Below are 20365 nucleotides of genomic sequence, written 5' to 3'. Positions count from 1 at the left end.
GATGTACACAGCTCCTCCTGGAGTATCCTGCTTTTCCCTGGGAAAGCAGGTTCAAAGGCGCCCAGCTGCGATAAAGCCAGCATGCAAATCCTGCCCACTTCATCCACTCGCTCATTAACTCCGGCTGCGTGAGCCGGATGCGTCCACGCTCGCTGCAGAAAGCGCCGGGCGCGGGGACGGCGGCAGTGGGACGAGCGCCCCGCGTGTCCCTGCGTGGCCCTGCGCGGTGGCCCTGCGCGTCCCTGCACCGCTGCTCCTCTGTGTCCCTGCATCCCGCCGGCATCGCCTCGGGATCGCTCCAAACCCACAGCCCTTTGGCCGGGCCGCCCAGCTGCAGCCTCCCCGGCTGTGCCGCCGGCACCCAGCTGTTTGTCTTGACAGTCGCCTGCTTTTCTTTTCTGCAATAGTAATAAATCTTTAAATCTTCCTTCCTTTTTTTTTTTTTTTAATTCCTCCAAGGCCTTTTTCTAAAAATATAACCAAGCCTTTAAGATGCAGATGGGCCATCTGTGAGCATGCGTGTTTGCGTGGAGGGTGCTTCTGAGCGTAGCTCAGCTTTCCACTGTCATTCACAGAAATTTCATTGCAAAAGCATCCATGTCTTCTACGGAAAGTAACACAGATTCCTGTGTGGAAGCTCAAAAAGCCCCCAGCTCTGCTGCTGCCTGAGCAGGACTGTTTTTAATTGCAGTGTGACAACCCTGAATGGGCTTTTGCTCTTCAAAAGCGACTGCCCTGATCCCTCGGTGGCAGTGGAATGGCCAGAGCCGCCGTTTCTCCGCGGTGCAGGAGCTGGGGAATCGTGGCCATGAGAATCCTTAAAGCTGCCTTTGTGGCAGCCAGGAAAGCTGGCCTGTTCTCCAGCTGCCCTGGCAGCCACCGGCCTAGGGGTCAGCTTGGAAACACAAAGGAAACGTTTTTAGGGAACATTTGATTGTGGTGCTCTCTGCTTCTGAAAATACCTCCGAGTATAAGTGCAGACTTAAGAATAAAAGTGTAGATGGGACGAGCGCATGAGGGGAAACCTTCCCTTGAAAAGCTCGGGCTCTTGGTGGCGAGGGGGAAGAGCTGGAACGTGGGGGGACCTTGGGAGCGGGGATGATTCTGATGGGCTTGGCTGTGGGAGCGCAACGGGCCTCGTGTCAGACCCCTCGGGCCTCGAGCGCCGCGAAGAGCCCGGGCTCCAACCCGGCCTGGGCTGGCGCCGCGCGGGTGATGGGGAGCGAGGACGGGAGCTGCTTTCCCTGCTTCAAGCTGTGCCTCTCTCCACAGGTGAAGGAATCGGACGGGGTGGTGAACGACGAGCTGCCGAACTGCTGGGAGTGTCCGAAGTGCAACCATGCCGGGAAAACTGGAAAAGTGAGTTTAATGGGAATAAGTGGGGCTGGAAGGAGATACAAAAGCTGAAACGCTCCCTCTGGATTGTAGACAGTTTTGCCTGTGCCAGCTTTGGGGTTCACACTCATAGAGTTGAGCCAAAGGGAACAAGGTGGGGGCTCTCCTGTCCCTAATACTGCCCACCTAGTCCTGCTGCACGTACCAGGCTTCACCCAAACCCGAGAACGCTCAGTTCTGTGCACTGCTGTGTGCACACTCCTAAGGAGAGAACAGCTCTCCCGGGTTTTGTAAAAATTTACTGCATGAGAGCTAAAGTGTCCCTTGCCATTGGTGACCCACCACGTTCAGCCTGTCTCATTTGAAAGAATCTTTCAGGTTGCAAAAAGTAACTTCATAGGGGTTAAAAAAGTGACTGCCCTCACTTGTGGGTAACCAAGTGATCACCCCACTAGTGTTGGAGGCAGCAAATGTCTGGATCACCCAGAAAGGCCTAAGATATAAAGTTTGTTTGTGTTTTGTGTCTCTTTGGCGTACAAGCAAAAGCGCGGACCTGGATTCAAATACGCATCAAATCTCCCAGGCTCATTGCTGAAGGAGCAGAAAATGAACAGGGACAACAAGGAAGTCACAGACGCCGCGAAGCGGAAAGGCGACTGCGAAGAGACCCCCAGGCGGAAATCTGAGGAACATTCCAAAAAGGCTCAAGTTGACTCCATCCTGCGGAGAAAGTCGGACGAGGTGCATCTGCGGAGGAAAAGGAAATTTGAGAAACCCCAGGAACCTGCTATGAGAAAACGGGTATGGCAAAATGCTCTTTCTGTCTGTGGACGCGGTGCCTGGGGGTTGGTTGGGGCTCCGGTCTCCCACTTTCTGGCTCTTGACTCATTTCGGAATTCTGGGCCGTTTCAAGAGAAACCGCGATGTTGTTCTTTGTGTTCGGAAAACCACTGCTCTCACAGGATGGTAGTTCGAGCAGCAAAGCTTGGGTGTCTCCTCGGAGGCTGCAAACGCTAGATTACGGCTGTTGTTTTATCCAGAATGCTGGAGAACCCGCTGCAAATAGGCATTCCTGTGAGCTACTCGGAGCAGGCACAGGTGAAAATCAGTTTTGAATGGAAACCTTCTTGTCTTTAGCCACACGGAGGCGCGGGGCAGCTTTGGGTTTTGCTGTAGGGCGCCAGGACGGGTGAGAGGAGCAGGGCAGGGCCCCTGTGGAGGCTGCAGGGAGGAGCCGCTGCGGCGGCGCAGGGAGGGCTCGTGCAGCGGGGACCTGCGGCCTCGTCCGCGCGTTGCAGAATTGCTGCTTGGAAAATGCAGGAACGCCGCTTTGCAGAAGTAGAAATGAAGAGCTAGGGGTCATTTTTCTCTCTTTAAGTGGCTTTAAAATTGGGTCTAGGCGAGTGCCTAGGGCAGCTCCCCAGCCAGGCTTGGGTGCTGGGCCCAGAGCTGCTGCTGTGCAGCGGGAGAGCGAACGTCCCCATTCCCATTCCCGCATCTCTGGATCCTGGCCGTGCTTCCTGGGTCAGGCATTTACGGATCACCTGGATTGTGCCATGAACCCGCTCACCCCATGGAGATTCCGTGCTGCTTTCCTCAGCAGGCAGTACAGCAAAGGTCCTGTGTTGGGGTTTTTACTTTCCTTTCTTCCAACAGCTAAAACTTGGGAAAGAAGAGAAATTATTCAGGAAAAAGGTACTTTGCCTTTTTAATGGATGTGTTTTAATCTCTTTCTACTCCCCTCTTCCTTACGATAGCTGTGCTGTGAGCCAGTTTCTCCACAAGTCATGTCTTTGTGTCCCTGCAGGCAGTTTTATTCCCCCATTTCCATCTTGAAATTACCCAAACTCTTCTCTCGTGCAAACGTTGGCACTGGAGAGCCGCCGAGCCACGGGGCGCCCGCTTGGTGCCTCTGTTCAGGGGTCCTGCATTGAAGTGCAGCCACGAGCTGCGTTTTAGAGAGCCGAGCCTTGCCAGAGCTCCCTCCTTAGGGCAGGGGATCCCCTTTTGTCGTGCCTGGGCACAGGAGCACATCCCCTGCCTTGATCCGGTGACTGCCAAAGCACCGGGCTCTGGGAGCAGGAGCCTGTTCACTTACTGCTGCCGACGCGTTTTAGCGGCTGCTGGCTCCAATGGGGGCTTTGCTGGTTTTGGCTTATCCATCCCCTAAGTTTCTTTCTGGTGCTCCTCAGAGGGAGCGGAGGCTCCAAGGCGCGCGGAAGCGGCTTCCCCGTTGGCACCGGCGGTGGTGCCCGGCCTCAGCACACGGGCAGCGTCGAGGCCGTCGGCTGCGGCGCCGCCTGCACGAGGACCAGGGGAGGCCTCTGGAGATTCCTGGGCCACGAAGGGTTGAGCATCCAGCAGAAAGGCGGAGGCCTGGCAGCACCGCGAGGCGGCGGTTGCGGCTGGGGCTGTTCCAGAGCTGCGCGTGGCGGGCGGCGTTGGACACGGGCACCTCCTCACCCAGCAAACTGCTCCCTCCTGAGCCCGGGATCTCCTGCCCTCCCGGCTCTGCTGTTCATCCTTGCAAGGTCCCTGAATCCCCAGGACTCTGCGTGGGGGATACGGGTAGTTATCAGTGTCTGGGAGTGCAGAGGGCCAGCACCGGACCCTTCTGGTCATCCCTGTGCTGGCACTTGGCCCTGATGCCTTTGGCCACTCTGTGCTGGTCCCGCTTGGCAGCGCAGCCCAGAGAGTCACCTCTTGTGTTTCCCTTTCAGCGGCGGTCGTGGAAGGCGCCCGACGAGCGAGCTGCCCTGCTCAAGCCTCTGCGTCGCCTCAAGCAGGAGCCCGAGGACGAACTGCCCGAGGCGCCTCCGCGCGCCAAGGAGAGCGACCAGTCGCGGTCGAGCTCGCCCACGGCGGGGCCCAGCACCGAGAGCGCCGAGGCCCGGGACAAGAAGAAGTTCAAGATGAGGCGGAAAAGGCGGCTCCCCAATAAGGAACTGAGCAAGGAGCTCAGCAAGGAGCTCAACCAGGAGATCCAAAAAACCGAGAACAGCCTTGCCAATGAGAACCACCAACCCATCAAATCTGAGCCCGAGAGCGAGAACGAGGAGCCCAAGCGCGCCCTGAACAACAGCGAGAGACTCCACAGGTTCAGCAAGGGCTTGAACGGGACTCCCCGGGAGCTGCGGCACCAGCTCATCCCCGGCCTGCGGAGCACCCCCCGCGGCATCGCGCGGCCGCCGCCTTCGCTCTCTCCTCCCAAATGCATCCAGATGGAGCGGCACGTTATCCGGCCGCCTCCCATCAGCCCCCCTCCGGACTCGCTGCCCCTGGACGACGGGGCCGCACACGTGATGCAGAGGGAAGTCTGGATGGCTGTCTTTAGCTACCTCAGTCATAGAGACTTGTGCATCTGTATGAGAGTTTGCAAGACCTGGAACAGATGGTAAGGAGGGCAGGCGATGGAGCTGACGCGCGGTGGGATGGAGTTGGGTGACTGCAGGCGCTGATGTCACCTAGAGGAGAGTTCAGGGTGTCCCTGAAGCTCTGCCAAGCCCAAGGGGAAAGGGCGACCAGCAGTGCCTAGCAAAGCACCTCCCTTTGAGCCAGGCTGTCCTTTGGGACATCCCGGGTTTCTGGTGGCGCGGGCGGCAGGACGACTGGGGCCTCTCGGCCTCCCAGGCTTCGTACGGCCAAGACCCACGGCCCTTTGTGCAGCCCTCGGCTGCCGGGGCGGCCGTGCCAGGTCCTGCCCAGTCTCGGTGCCCTTCTGTGCTCAGGACCTGCCGAGTTCGGCTGTTAAATGTCCGTTCAGAACTGGTGAAGATGCCCTCCACATTTTCCTTGGGCCCCTTCCCCTCCCTGCTTTACGCGGGGAACGTGACGAGAGTGATGCCGGCCGCCGCGTCCGGAGCTGGTGACGGATCATGACAGTCGTGGTCACCCCCAGTGTGGCCGGCGCTCTGGGGACCAGAGTGTAGAAGTTGACATGGCCACTTGCTGTAACGGAGCAGGACGCATTAGTGGACGAATTTATACGTCTGGTTGAACTTGCAGTGAAGTATCTTGTTTTCTGTCGTCTCAGATCATCTACTGTAGTGTGCACACACAGGCAAGGAGTAGAGCCTCCTTCCTGGCCCAGTCTAGTAACAAACTGGGTTAATGACAGAAGGACTGAAGTCGATAATTCAGTGCAAAAAGATGTGCGCGGTGCCCATCTTCCATGGGGTCCCAGGTGTCACAGAAAGGTGGTAAATGTGTTTGTCCACTTAAATGCAATGTTTTGTAATGGAAGCATGAGAAGATGCAAAATATTGGAAACCCGTTAGGTCTTCTTGCTTGTTTCCCTTGAAAATTTTAAAGAGTGTGTATTACATTAACACATAAGAATGTAGATAGGTGTAAAACAGAAAACATGACCAAGAAGGAAGAGGGGAGATTATGTTTTACAGGGCTTATTGGCCTAGGTGAAGACTGCTCAGGAGTGAGGACAGTAGCATTTTAAAGCAATTTTTGCTTCAGAAGGTAAGAAAGATGATGTGGCATTTGTCTAATGGCTAAAAAACATATTTTAACAAATGCTGTGATGACTTAGAACAGGATCCTGAGTGCTGGCATTGGTAGTTCTGTGGGAATAAATCAATACTCCTGATAGACCTGGAGAGATGTCAGGCTTGCCTGGCACTGTTTCTGTTGCTGTGCTTATGCTAGTGTCACTCGGCCTCGTTTTTGCTCTTCCCAGTTAAATGAAGTAGTTTCCATACTTTTGATGATGCCTTATAAGGTCTTGCAAGGACCAGAACAAGTACCAAATTAAGCTGTTGGCTTTTTTTTCTTTTTGGTTAGGTGCTGTGACAAAAGATTATGGACCAAAATAGATTTAAGCCATTGTAAATCCATCACTCCACTTATGCTTAGTGGCATTATTAGGAGACAGCCTGTAACCCTTGATCTTAGCTGGACAAATATATCTAAAAAGCAGCTGAGTTGGCTTATCAACAGACTCCCAGGTAAGTGGCGCTTTGAGCATTCCACCAAAGTGAGTGTTGCCAAAAGTGAGGAATCCCTGAGGAAGGTCTAAGAGGGTCCAAGTGTCCTAGGAGAGAAGCGGATGGGTAGGAAGGAAGTGTCAGCAGGTGAAGAGGGGCCAGAAACGAGTTATGTCACGACTTTCTCAGGGACAGGAGCGTGGGGCAGGTCTTGGTCTGCAGGTGGGTTGTGGGCAGCACCCAAGGTAGCCCCAAGGGCAGGTTGTGCGGTCGAGGGGGTGCTGGGGAGCTGTTTCCAGCGCAGTAACAGGGCTCCTGTCCGTGGGCGAGAGCGGGTGGGAGGAGGCTCCTGCGTGTCCCTGCTTGCCCTGGCGTGCCGGGTTGTCCATCGGAGCAGCATCGGGCACGGGGGGAATCACCTGCGCGGGGGAGCCGAAGTCACCGCGTGCGTCTCTCCGGGTGCTCCAATTCCTTCTGTATCTGCAGGTCTCCGAGACCTGCTGTTATCAGGGTGCTCATGGATAGCAGTGTCGGCACTTTGTAGTTCCAGTTGTCCTTTACTCCGAACCCTGGATGTGCAGTGGGCGGAAGGATTGAAAGACGCACAAATGCGAGACCTCTTGTCACCACCCACGGATAACCGGCCAGGTAACGCGGCGGGGGTGCGCGGGAGGCCGCGGCGCGCTCGCCCCGGGGCCTCTTGTGCTGCTAGTCCCTCATGCAGGAAACGAGCAGGAATCCCTGCGGCAGCGCGGGCTGGGGTCTGGGCTCGGATGTGCGCGAGGTGTTTGCAACAATGATCAGCAACACCTTGCTGGAAGCCACCGGGTGACAAGTTGTGTTCTCTGGCTGCTTGAACAGGCATCTTAGCCACTGTGCTGGTTTTCTGTCTGACTTTCTTCTCTTCAGGCTGCAACGGGTGTACTTTAGAGAGTATGGAAACACTTTCTTCCAGTTCAGGGAAGGAGCAGTTCTGTGGGTCATGCCCCATTCGCCCGGATATCAGCTCAGGTGAAATTTTGAGCAAATCAGATCTGCTTTCTGGCATGCACTGCACAGCCTACTGCTTACTCCTGACTAGTAATTCTGCTGGGTCCCTGCAGTTACTTCTCTCCCTCTGTTTGGATATCAGGAGGTGGGTTTCTCCACGAGCCTGTGCCAAAAATAGACAAGTTCCTGCTGATATCCCCTCCAAAGCCCCAGGCAGGCAAAACCATCTGAAGTTAACTTAGGGCAGCAGCGTTGTGTGTTACAGTGCATTTCATATAGATGTGCAGATGTTTGCGACAGTGGATGGTGCTTTTGTGAACGACCTCCCACCTGCCTTTTCCAGGTCAGATTGACAACCGGAGTAAACTACGGAACATCGTTGAACTGCGTTTGGCTGGTCTGGATATTACGGATGCTTCTTTACGACTGATCATTCGGCACATGCCCCTGCTTTCCAAACTCAATCTTAGTTACTGTAATCATGTGACAGATCAGTCTATCAACCTGCTGACTGCAGTCGGAACCACCACGCGGGATTCGTTAACAGAAATTAATTTATCAGGTGGGGAGCACAAATGTGAGGGAGGGGGGGAGGAGGAGGGAACTGAAGTGATCGTTAGTGGAAGGGTTTTTACCCATCCCCTTTCTCTTCCCAGTGTAATTCCCCTATCCGTAGTCAGGCTCTGCAGTTACTCCATGTTTTGCCAGAGCAAAATTAATATCCTGCAGCTGCCCAGCCCAGCCTGTCCCCAAGCAGCTGATGTCCCTGTTAAGGGCCACGTGTTGCACCCAACTCCTCCGTGTGGGATTTTTAAGTTTTTTTTTTTTTTTTTTTTCTGGCGCGTTGGACTTCATCTTAACCAGTTACACAAGGTGGGGATCAGACGCTATCATGGGGCGGGAGGTTAACGTGGCCGTGAATTGGGCCAGTGAAGGGGGAGCCAAAAGGACGTAGCCCAGTCGGTCTAGAGCACCCTCGGGCTGTGGATCAGTCAAGAGGTGCTTTAAAATCTCTCTTGCTGTGGTTTCTTGGCAGACTGCAATAAGGTGACTGACCAGTGCCTGTCCTACTTCAAACGCTGTGGAAACATCTGTCAGATCGACCTGAGGTACTGCAAGCAGGTGACCAAGGAGGGCTGCGAGCAGTTCATCGCGGAGATGTCCGTAAGCGTTCAGTTTGGGCAAGTGGAAGAAAAACTTCTGCAAAAACTGAGTTAGTTAAAGGACACATGTAAATACTGGGGCGAGGGGAGGGGGGAAGGGCCTAAGAACATGTAGGGATTTTATTTTCAATTGGGAACTTGGAATATTGGAAACTATCGCGATTGGATTTTACAACTCTTGTCAAGGAGAGAACGACATTAAACTACCCATGTTAAGAATTTCAACCTGTGCCACTAATTCAGTCTACCTGGGATGTCCTGCACTGGCTCTTATGCAAACTCATAAGGCGACTGTTATTGATAATTGTTCACACCCGGAAGACGACTGATCTCCAAGAAATACTGTTATTTAAAGTACCACAGCATGTGCTTGGTAGTGTAAATTTGATTTCTGCTTTTCATTTTCTTAAACAGAAAAAGTTGGTGTCATTAAAGTGGACCACGCACTGCATTTCTGCCTTCTTAACACATTTTGTTTTGTTACATCTTACATTATGCAGAACTATTTTTGTACAAAAATTGTTTAAAAATTATTTATGCAATGTTTGAATGCATTACCAGTGTTTCGGTTTTGATTGCCAATTTTTATCTTTACTTATGGTAGGAGAGAACTTAACCTATACTTCGTAGACAGTATCTATCTACAAACGTGCCCAGGTCAGGAAAAGTAGGTTAATACTTTCAACTTAAAGCATGTTTTAATGGAAGTTTATATCCTGCTTTGTATACTTCAGAAGTGACATAAGCATGTTGTGGAAATAAGGTGTAAATTATAGTTGAAGTAAAACACTTTGCCAAGTTTTATCTGTATAGAAATCACCTTTTTCTCAAAATTTTAAAAAATTCCAATTTCAGCTTTTGCACATAGGAGGGTTTCACTCTGTAGCATGAGCTCTTGTACTCAATATAAAATTAATTTATACAGTGAGTCCAGCAGTAGAATAAATGGTCAAACGTAGTCTCTCTTTCTTTGAAGTGTGAGTTGAGTTCTCATTTAAGGTTTATAACATGGTTATTTCCTGATTGTAAAATTCTGCATTCATAAGTGCCATTGTTGTAAGGTGTTGTTTTCGTAGACCTTCCTGATGCAGTTTTACCTTTGTTGAATTTGTATAAACAATTGTACAAAAAGAGACACTGTCTGTGAGGGTTTCTGTTCCAGCTCGGGGGCTTGCGTGAGGTGAGGAGGTCCCCAGGAGGGAGGGATTTTATAGGATCTGTTACTCTGCACACCTGCAGCCACCCCGTGAAGGTGCAGAAGGGATAAGAACGAGTGCCCAAAGCAGTAGTGCTCGGGGGTAAGAAAAGACACAGAGCCTGGAGAAGCCCATCGTAAATCTTTATTGAACATGAGTGGCTGAGAATTAAAATGGAAATAACACGCACGGTCTGGTTTTCCTAACTGGTTTATATCCCCCTGCACAGAGACTCCAGGAATTAGGTACTTTAAAAAGTTACTTCTAAAAAATAAAGCGACGAAGAGGCTTGCTCCCTTCTGAAAAATAACTAGCATTGGCTTTAAGCTGTGGGCTTTATTTTGAGGAGCATCTTTCTTTTTTTTTTTTTTTTAAGCCTGGCAGCCAGCTCAGTTCTCCCCAGCAAAGAAACACATAGGAAGGACATGTAGAAAAGCAGAGGTAAGAAGCCTCGGGTACTACAGCCTGTGCAAGGGCTCTCCCCTCCTTCCTTTACTTTGCCAGGAAGCTGCCTCTGTTTAAGGTTAGCTGAAGAAGCGGCCGCAGCCTTCGCCAAGGAGCTGCCCTGACCACCTTCCCCGGACCCGGCCTGCGGAGCTGCCCCGGGTGCCCCGCGGACCCAGGAGGGAGCCCCGGCACTGACCTCGATTCACTTCAAGAAGCTGCTCACGCTCCTCCCGGTGCCACGTCCGACTGGAAACCAACTGCAGCAGCGCAGGGTTGCGCACGGGCCACGCGGCAACGTAAGTGGAAGTTCGTTTGCTAGTGGCCCAGCCTCGGTTACACATTCTAAACAAAGCTGGTGCTGCTTTTCCCTGATCCCTGCTCCCCCTCCGCGGGTCAGGTGAGCAGTACCGTACATTCCAGAGGTTAGCAGCAAGTAGTTTCATGACCCTGATCAGTATTCACAGTAACATCAGGTTACCAGCACATGAAGTACAATCATTGCGTGTAAGATTAATACGGTTACAGTAGGCATGGATGACTTAAGGACCATAAGAGTATGTTTTAATACCCCTTAAAAAGTCTTATTCCTAAACAAACATGAAAATCGTAGGTGTGTTTGGACGCCCCAAGACAGAGCCCTGCAGGATGACTGCACTTGTTGCACAATTACAAAGAAGGGCCCAGATGATACACGGCTAAAGACAGACATTTACAAGGGAGCAATTGGCATAAAAATAGATTGCCTAGGAACTGCTGTGCAGGTACAGTTAATGGCAGTGCTTTCTACAATCTTATTTTATAGACTGTTAACACTGTTGCAGAAACAGTGTCAGAACAGTTACATTCTCTATTTAATTACATAAAAGCTGAATATACAACTGATAAATTCATTGCTTCTAATGCACTAGACAGTGTAATAGTCTAACAGCATGGTCAAGTATAGGTGTTCTCCTGACCATTTCTCAAATACTTAATGCAGTAATTAGAGGTGATATTCTTCAGAAGAGAGCAAGAAGTGAGTTTAGGTCAGCTGTAAACAGTTTGACTTGAACAGTTTGTGGTTTTATAAGGTAGGTTAGGCAGCTCTGTTACTGTACACAGGGGCCTCATACTGCCCAACTGCCAGTTTAAGTACACTGTAGAGAAGTCATTCACAAATGTCTCTGTGTCCAGATGTTCCAAATGTTAGGGTTTATTCTGAAAACTAAAGTCTGCCCCGCGCCCCTAGCTTCAGTGCTCCCGCTCACAGAAATCCCGGCCGTCAAACCCGTTCGGGTCTGTGCTTAGGATTTGAACACGTGCACCGCTCGCACAACGTACTGGCGGCAGATGGGGCACTCGCTCATCCTCTTGCCACACTTGGTGCACGTGACCATGTGGCCGCACTCCAGCAGGACGCAGTCGATCACGGCGTCCATGCAGATCCGACACAGGTTGTCGTCGTTGTCATTCAGCTGCATCTTCTCCCCCTCTGCAAAGCAACACGGCATGAGGCCGGGCAGCGCAGACCCTCCTAAGTTCTGGCCCAAACACCCCTTAGAGACAGCCCAGCTGAGCATAAATGCGCTCGGCAGCACCTGGACGTGAGCTCTTCTAGCCCACAGGCGCCTCGCTGAGAATTATTACATATCCTTGAAAAAACAAATATCACTAACCCCTCCCCCAAGCAAACACCCAAGATTTGGCTTCATTCTTTAACCTCAGGATTGGAAATGGTCTCCAAATTTAGCAACAGTGACTAGTGTGCAGGATTAAAATTCAGAGCATGCTGCTTTTTCATCTCGTAGCTTACTTCGTGTGGAAGAATATGTTCATCAGAAGATTAAACATCAGAGTAGAGAGTAAGGCAAACTAAGAAGTGGAAGCGTTAATCAAGTAAGCTGTAAAGATGACAGACGTGAAGAAAGCCTGCCAAGTTTCACCAAAAATAGACAACATGTCCATTTCTCAGCCATATATATTCTGTAAGACCACCATGGAAAAAAAAAATCTAAATTTGATTTCAGATAGATTTTAGATTTCTAGTTAGCAGGCCCAAGTCTCACTTAAGCCCTGGTTTGACACTCGGCAGCCCTATTCAAGACAGTGTGGCAAGACAGGCCACCATCTTCTAAGCCCTTACCGCACTGGTTTCCCACCCAATTAGCTGTTTATTTCTCACCTGCATCTCACAACTAAAACACTGGTGCAATCACAATCTGGCTGCAAAGGAGCCCAAGGCATGTTTTCCAGTCTCCGCAGTTCCCTGATCTCTACCACCTCACGGCACAAAACAGCAGCAGTGACCAGCTGCAGGAGTGCACAGCCAGGCAGGAATTTCCTGAGCTTGTCATGACATCAAAGAGATGTTTATCAAATTATACTTGGTTCACAGGAATCAGTTTACAGCTTAAAGACTGAAATCCAGTGTAACAAAGGTTAGGAGATTACTAGTCACTCAGCTGCAGCCACAGAACCGCTGTTATCAGGGAAATGTGGATTTAGACCAAACCACTTGGACTTGGATTTCTGCCATTCTGTCTTTTAATTCTGTACTACAGTAAAAGACCTGAATTCCTTTGGCCTGGAGAAAGCTAATGCAGATGCTCTCCCACTAATACCTTGTGAAACCTAATTAAGGGCCTGGATGCGCCCGGCATTTGTCCAAGGAACTGGTTTTCAGTTGTGCAATTTACCTTTGTTCTAAAAGCTGAGGTGTCTGAGCTTTGGGGGAAAAAAGCTCTCAGAAAGCAACACAATCCATGAAACCTTAATTCCTAACAAGTACTAGCAGCTCAAGCTGTTAAAAAAAAAAAAAAAATCTTCCAATTATTCCAGCAAGGCACTGAAACAAAGGTGCCAAGAAGCCCTTCTGTTGGCAGAACTAGCCACCTGAGACCAGAAAAGTCATTTTAAGAAAGTGAGAATACTTACGTGTCTTGTTGTTTTCCTCACTCTCTCTGTATAGTCTGCTCACTTTCTCCACAAGTTCCCACTTTTCACAGCATCCTGAATAGTTGACAAAGTTACATGCAAGTATTTCCTTCAGCTGCCGAACACTCAACCCTTCAATGTCTTCCGGACTTGAAATGTCAGACAACGATGCCCTCGTTCGCTTTCTGGACAACCCTGGGGTCTGAAACACACCAATTTTATGTTCTTAACAATTTGTGCTAGCAGTTGCAGAGCACCAGATTTGTTCTGCTTTGCTACAGATTACATTAAGCTGCAACTTGGCCAAAGTTTTATTCTCTTTAAAGCAACGATTTACAAATATCTGATTTTAGAAATGCCAAATTCTGAAACAGCTGAAGTACTTCATGGTCTCACATGCCAAAATATATTCTTTGAATAGTTCTTCCCTCACCTGTTCCTCTGCACTTTCTTCTTCTTCTTCTTCATTGGTTACCAAAGATGTTTCAGTTTGTCCCTGTGTATAGGAAGAAATCAATTAGTATATATAAAAAAATCTATTCATTCTACAATATTTTCTTTACCAAACTCAGATGACAGCAATACTTTAAGGCTTCAACTGTTGCTATCCTATCATCATGGATTTAACTCGCTGCTATCATCTAATCTGCTAGTATCTTCCATTTTTATGTCAGAGATATAGAAAGGGATTTTGTCGATCACCTCAAACCACCCCAATGGGTGTTTTGGTTAGTTTCAAAGCATTTTATTAAAAACAAACAAAATCATAAAACACATTCAAGTAATTGTACCTGTAAAGGTGTTCCGTTTCCTGTGCTTCCTCTTCTGTTTGCAAATTCTCCTTGAGAAGACACTGATACAGACATAGAAAATGGATGAGTAAAAAAAGCAGAAGTCTGTGACCGTGAAGAATGCAAACTACCAGCGTCCGTATCCTCCTCGGAACCTAATCCATGATGGCACAGCACGAGATCCACCAAGTCTTCCTTCTCCCTACAAGTATCTGTGGGTATGTTTCTGAGAATCAGATACTGACGCAGATCCTTTACTTTCAATCTCATTAACTGTGGTCGCTGAAACGCTGTTTCTCGTAATAAGTGGCAAGTGGAACATCTTCGGAGATTTTCTTGCAAGACCGAACAAACGGAGCAAAAATCCTTCTTGCAGTCACAACACACGTGCTAAGCAGAAAGACAAAATAACCAGTCAGCTCTGTGTGAGGTATTTACTGATGCAGAAAACTAACCTATAGGCTGCTCTTTCCTTCTTCAGGCTACATCACTTACTATTGATTCTAGGCTTTCAATCAATTCCTAAAAATGATGGATACCAAAATTGTTAAGTATGTAAAATTGCCCTGTCAAATAGTTTTGCAAGTGTTCAAGGTTTATGAAGCTTTTGGAGCAATACTGAAAGCTGATTTGAGGCCTTAATGAATAAAACACTATAAAGTACTTAAATTGTAGTTTACCTGGTAATTACATCATTTTATGGTATGCTAAAATAGTTTTGAATACGCTGTCATTGCTTTTTTTCACAAGCATATAATAAGAGTATAATCCCTCCAAGCTTAAGAGAATATACTTTTTTTCCCTCAGTTGACTTAAATATTTTTTTAAGTCTTAAATGTGAAGATCCAGACAGCAGGTAAATACTCCTTAACTGCCCAGGTGTCAGTTCTGAAGAGAGCTTTGTTCAAAAGATTTACAACATACAGAAGCTAGAATAGGCAGGCTTTTCAGCTGCAATTTACAATGATTTTCTCATCCACTGTGAACAAACCCAAATTCCTCTTCGTCTTTCAGGATTTTTTTTAATATTCCCTTCAGAAAGTGTCCCTACACTGCGCTTGCTGTGCAAATAAGAGTGCTGCAGTAAGAAGAAAGGGGAAACTGAACATAAGAAGAAAAAGGCTTCAGTTTTATCCAAATGAGCCACAGAAACTAAGTCACTAAGTGGACAAGGTAATAATGCTGGACAATCATGTTAATGGAAATAATTGTAACAGCTTGAATTTTATTTATTTGGAAGCCTCATTAACTCATCAACCTGGCTCCAAAGGGTGTAATAGCATTTCACAGAACTAACCCTGGTTAGGACACAAACAGAACTATGTTAGTATTTAACGGAAGGGAGTTGTAATACAGAACTGTGAGCTTTTAGCTTTTCCATCATCCAGTTTATTCATTCCAATAGTCAACAATTACATTTGATATCATCTTCAAAAGCACGGGAAGATTTGTTTTAATATTCAAGATTCTAAAAATAAAACATGAATCTTACAAATAAGAATCAATTAATTTGTAGGTCAGACGAGCTCTAACGTGTCACTGATTAATGGGCATGGGATGTATTAGACCTCTTAACTTCTAATCCTGTCTGACATTAATTTCCTGTGACCTCAGAACAAGGCACTTACTCTCTCCTTGGCTATCTGCCTTGGCTTTCCCCATCTGAGGAAAAAAGATATATATTTATCTCCTAACACGCCTTTACATTAGTTGATATGAGTAAAAATATTACATAGCAGCAAGTATACTCACTTTTTTCCTAAAAACGGAAAAGGAAAGTCCACAGGCTTTGCAAACTATGTTCGCTCCTCCAGCAGCGGGAGATGGATAAGCTGAAAAGTCTGCGTTTGGGGCAAACCTGAACGGGCCGGTCCCTCCGCCAAAGCCAGCCTGTTGACCACGAACAGCTCCAGTCCCCATGACTTCATTCAGCAGCCCGCAGCAGGAAGCCCACATGGAAGTAGCTCCCGCCTGAAAACATTTACAAGGAGAAAAAAAAAAGAAGAAAAAAAGGAGGATAGTATCTTAAAACCCAAATCATACGTGACTTGCTACTAAAGAGCTACTCCACTCCATCTGTCATCATCCCAAAAGCATGTTGCGTGAATTCCCCGGGCATTAGGAATTCAATACAGGAACGTCTATAACAAGCCCAATAATCTCCACTTCTCAACAGCAAACCAAAGTAGGTAAGATTTCCTTTCAAGAGGCAAAAGCCAGTGCAGGAACTTGCTTTCATAGCTCCTTTTCTAGCAGAGTTCTGCACGAAACCAAAAGGGTAAGGAATTTGAGGAGATAATGCAATAGCAAAGCAGATTAAAGAAGGAAGAGACTAACAGCCAATCCTAGGCACCCAGAATATTGACTAGTAGAAGACAGTTGAAAAGGAGAGAGACAGCAACACAGTTTATCCTCCTCAGAGCAGGGCTGCCCCAGTGCAATATTCTTCAGCACTAACTCAGCTCTATAGGACTCGCAGTGACAGCAGGTCACTGTTTCTGGTAAAGTTAAGTTTATTACTTCGTGTATTGTATTACTTCGGGTTTGTTTACCCATCTAGCCCTTCCAGCTTCAAGGTAATACACTGAACTTCATAGAAAAAAATTGGCAGGTTTATCCAGTAATTGTCTTTCAAACTCTCCCTAGACCTGCTGTTTTACTGTCTTGCGAAAGGTTTAACAGAAGGAAAATAGCTCCAAATAAACTTATTTAATGTTGATTGGATGTTGGGTTTGATTCATACCATCTAATCATAAAATGAAATACCACAAAAACATGTTTAAATAATATATGTAAATATTACATTTCTACTTTTTATCCTTCAAAGTACTTTGTACTGGATTTTCTATCAGGAGGTGAACTTTCTACTTAAAGTTGGAATTCAGACCACAAGCTGTTTAGGTCAAGTGTTTAATCACTGTCAGGTGGCTCACTGAAAATTACTGTACAAAATATCAAACAGAAGTGCACCAGATTCCTTCGGGAAGGAAGTTGAGTGATACAACTTCCTTTAAACGTCATTTCTCATCATATTTTTGTTTGTTCTGGTTTTTTGGTCTAGAACATTATCTTTTTACACAGCATAAAGACATTAAACAATTGTGTTTGAGACTTGCTCCCACTGTCAAACTTTCACCACATATGCAAAACATAAACTTCACCTAAATACAGGAATGAAAGCACCATCATTAGTAACTAGACCAGTTTCTACATTAAATTTACTCATTTTCTCCAAATTGAACACCATTTATGATGGTGTTATGCTGGTATGTTTGTGGGAACTTAACACACAGCCATTGCAGATACTCTAGAAATTCTTTGTCCCAGCCATTGAGTATGAAAGGAAGAGCCTTTACTCTAGAAACAGCTTTGAGAAGCAATAGCACAGGACTAAACATGTTTTACCCTAACAAGTTCGTGTATGTTCCTTAAGAAGCACCTCTCCAACCTACCCAAACCTGGTATTTCACTTTCATTGCCGTAAGCTGACATTACAAGCATTTCAAAGCCAGTGGCAATTGAGCAGCGTCAGTCATTTTTCTTTAAAGCTGCACTACGCATAACACTGCAGGCACTAAAACACATATGCAACAATCTACATCCATTAATCTAGTTCTATAGGTATTTGAAGAGCAAAATTCATCGCAGACATAGTAGAAAGAAACCTCCACGTAGTGAGCACCCAAATCCTCCTAAGCCTTTTCAGACTGGCGTGCAAGAGGGATGAACAAGCAGTGGCCCTTCGCTGACCCCAGCTAAGACACAGGTATCCCTGTCACATGGCAGATACACATCAGACAAACTCCAGATGAACTCGGTAACCAGACTTCCATGCCAATAAAAAGCTGGCATTAAATTAAGACTTATCTTTCACTTTTCAGTGCCAAAGAATGGGAATGGATCGATATTCATATTTCCCATACAAAGTTCATCCTAGTTTATAATGCAAGAGTTAAGCTCAGAAAACTTAAGATTTATTTTTTAAAAATCCGGTTTTTAAAACTTGAAGTTTTCTTAGCTTATTTTTATCTCACCCGAAAGGAAAATTGTCAGTTGCAGAAACATTAATTCTTTGCATATTATTAAAAACTTATGAACTAGCCTTTATATTTAAAAGATTAAGAAATAATGGCATTCCATACTTATTTAGTATAGGAAAATAAACTGATTAACCAGAAGTGTCTGCAGCACCCCCAGAAGAAAGCCTGTTTCACTATGTGTATAACTAGAGTCTTTCCAGAGGGTCACAGCAGAAGGACACACAGTGACGCATAGACACAACTTGGTAGCTTCCGCCATCGTCGCCTGCTTGATTAACAACTGTTTTTAAACTTTACTCATAAGCCTGTAACAACTGCTCTTACATCACCATTGGCACTAAATAAGTATTTATTTAGGAACAAAAAAAAAGGTTATTTTTAATGCAAGATTATTGTTAAGTATCAACCAGAAAATGATCTTACATTTTCCATAAACATTCAGTCATTTTAAGGCAAAAGATAAGGCAATGTGGGCATCATTCATCTTCTCCTTAACCTACACCAACCGTGCATTCTTTATAAGCACTATTAACTGCTAACTCAATTACAGGCACTGCCTACAGTACGTTTTTATCTCTCTGTAAAGTAAGTGAAACCACACCAAAAACCACTGACACGAGCCAGATACACCAGAGAACTGAAATTTAAGCAATTTCTTCACTAAAAGGCCATTTCTGACGATACCAGTCACGGCTGCTCATCCTCTTCTCACACGCGGCTCCAGCCGTCCCCTCTCTCCACAACTTGGCAGCGTCCTGCGGGCACACACGTCGCGGCGCCGCAGGACGGATCGGTCAGTCCCCGCCGCTTTATATCCGCCCAACTTCTGCGCTTAACGTCCTGCGCTGAGGATTTTCTTCTCAATTTTTCCCTCCGCTCCCAATCGGCAGCGCTCGGCCCGCACCTCGAGCCAAACGCCCCCAACGGCCGCTCTCCTCACGCGCCGCCGCTGGGGGAAACTCGCCTGAGGCCGCGGAGCGGCGACACCCGCCCGCGCCAGGCCCCGCGCGGCTGCTGAGTCAGCGCCGCGCCCCGCCGGTCACCGGGAACGGCGCCGGGAAGGGGAGGCGGCCGCGGCCTCACCGCGATCGGCGGATTAAGGAGCCGAGGGGACGGGGGGAGGGGAGGGGTGGCGGCGCCCGGCCCACCGGGGTCACGGGTCGGGTTGTCCCCCCCACACACACGCGCGGCGCTGGGAGAGGCGCCCCCGTTCCTCCCGCCCCGTTGTACCTTCATGGCCGCTCCAGCGCCGCGGCCGCCGCCCGGGCCCAGCGCCCCCGCCGGCGCCGTCCGCCCTGGCGCCCCCGCCCCGCGCGGCCGCCTCACGGAGGGCGGGCCTTTGGCAGCGCGCCGCACGCCATTGGCCGCGCCGCCGCGGCCCGAGCGGCCCGAGCCAATGGGAAGGAGCCGTTGGCGAAGGGCGGGTCCCCGCGGGGAAGGGCGCGCGGCGGCTCCGCGGGCGCGGCGGTTGCGCACCCCGCAAAATGGCAGCGCGGGCGGCCGCGCTCCGCAGCGCCGTGCGGGAAGCCGGGCTCGCTGCCCGCGCGCGCCGGCCGGGAGCCCGCGCAGGAGCCGCGGAGGCCCGCGGAAAAGCTGTCATTTCCGTAATCGCCGCGCAGGAAAGCGCGGGGTTACGCGCGGGGGTTCGGTAACGGTTCGTGAGAGGGTGTGGGCCGGGCTCGTGGAGGACCAGAGTGTGTGAATAGCAGTGTCGCCGAAATAGCGGTATTTATAATGCTCTGTGGGGCTGTGGTGCTCCATAAATGCGATACTGGTAAAATATGTATTAAGGGACTGGTAAATAGTGCTTTATATTAAGTTGAAGGGTGCTTTATTATTTTTATTGCTAATATTTTTATTTTATTATTTATTTTAATAGTTCAGGAACCAGGATGTCGCAGAAAAATTTTAGTCCTGAAGTGCTTGATGAAGGAAATACTCCCTCCACCTCCTCCAAACTCTGCAGGAATTGGAGTGCTTCCCCCTCCTGTTTTCCCCTGCATGCCTAACTAGATGGCCACTAATTATCAGGTACTGGATTTCCTTCAAGGTGATGGAAGAGGCTATAAAATCCCGTAGGAAGTGTCATGTTCACATATGGGGTAACCGGATCGGTCACCGGCCATCTGCTGCCAGGAGTCTTGACACAGACATTCCAGTAGTTGGACATGAGTTTGGCAGTTGCTGAAAAATGGAATTTGATTTTTTTTTTTTTTTTTTGGCACCGATGCATTACAAGTAGTTTGTCGCAAAGAGAATTAAAACCACAGTGCTATAGGCAGAAGGACAAAATCCTGATTATTCCACCAAGCATTTTGGTCATGACCTTTCAGTAATGGAAGAGAAGGGTTATTATTTGAAAATGCAGGTTCAACTGCCTCTTAGATCCCTGTTATTAATTCTGCCTACCATATGATAAATGAGATTTGTATGAAATCAAAGGTTGTAAGAAATAGAGGCTTTTAACCAAAAAGATTACATTAAAAAAAAAAAAAAGACAAAAGAAAGCCAAGGCTTTACATAAGACCAAGGCACTCTGGGCCACAGAAGGAG

At 48.2% G+C, this 20365-nt stretch overlaps 2 protein-coding genes across 6 annotated transcripts in view; one reads left to right on the top strand and one right to left on the bottom strand.

The window, feature by feature from the left end:
- KDM2B (lysine demethylase 2B) overlaps positions 1-9560 on the top strand; it is a 98147-nt gene extending 88587 nt beyond the window's left edge. For 4 of the 5 annotated variants that reach the window (XM_088532556.1, XM_088532559.1, XM_088532557.1 and 1 more), the window contains 8 exons: positions 1273-1359; positions 1876-2136; positions 4056-4729; positions 6130-6293; positions 6759-6920; positions 7182-7283; positions 7606-7824; positions 8299-9560. In XM_088532556.1, the coding sequence (XP_088388682.1) occupies positions 1273-1359; positions 1876-2136; positions 4056-4729; positions 6130-6293; positions 6759-6920; positions 7182-7283; positions 7606-7824; positions 8299-8480 (1851 nt within the window). In that variant the 3' untranslated portion in view covers positions 8481-9560. The remainder of the gene's footprint in view (positions 1-1272; positions 1360-1875; positions 2137-4055; positions 4730-6129; positions 6294-6758; positions 6921-7181; positions 7284-7605; positions 7825-8298) is intronic. The other variant, XM_088532558.1, reaches the window with a different exon arrangement.
- A 1147-nt stretch (positions 9561-10707) lies between these two features.
- RNF34 (ring finger protein 34) lies at positions 10708-19100 on the bottom strand. The gene is made up of 6 exons (XM_088532554.1): positions 19043-19100; positions 15525-15743; positions 13773-14162; positions 13415-13477; positions 12982-13183; positions 10708-11539 (listed from the first exon to the last, which is right to left on the bottom strand). The coding sequence occupies exons 1-6, from the start codon at positions 19046-19048 to the stop codon at positions 11352-11354; spliced, it is 1068 nt and encodes a 355-aa protein (XP_088388680.1). The 5' UTR covers positions 19049-19100; the 3' UTR covers positions 10708-11351.
- Positions 19101-20365: the final 1265 nt, after the last annotated feature.

Source organism: Tinamus guttatus, unplaced genomic scaffold (assembly GCF_059628265.1).
Source record: "Tinamus guttatus ecotype Peru unplaced genomic scaffold, ASM5962826v1 Tinamus_guttatus_pri_ptg000459l, whole genome shotgun sequence".
Classification (NCBI taxonomy): Eukaryota; Metazoa; Chordata; class Aves; order Tinamiformes; family Tinamidae; genus Tinamus; species Tinamus guttatus.
Note: the sequence above shows the minus strand (reverse complement) of the source record. Positions and strands in the feature narration are given on the sequence as shown.

What these genes read in the sequence shown, in the direction of transcription:
- RNF34 (XM_088532554.1), bottom strand. An exon ending in AAGAAAGTGCAGAGGAACAG is followed by an intron (nt 13,184 to 13,414) that starts GTGAGGGAAGAA and finishes GGTGTGTTTCAG; the next exon opens with ACCCCAGGGTTGTCCAGAAA. An exon ending in TGAGGAAAACAACAAGACAC is followed by an intron (nt 11,540 to 12,981) that starts GTAAGTATTCTC and finishes GTTGCTTTGCAG; the next exon opens with AGGGGGAGAAGATGCAGCTG.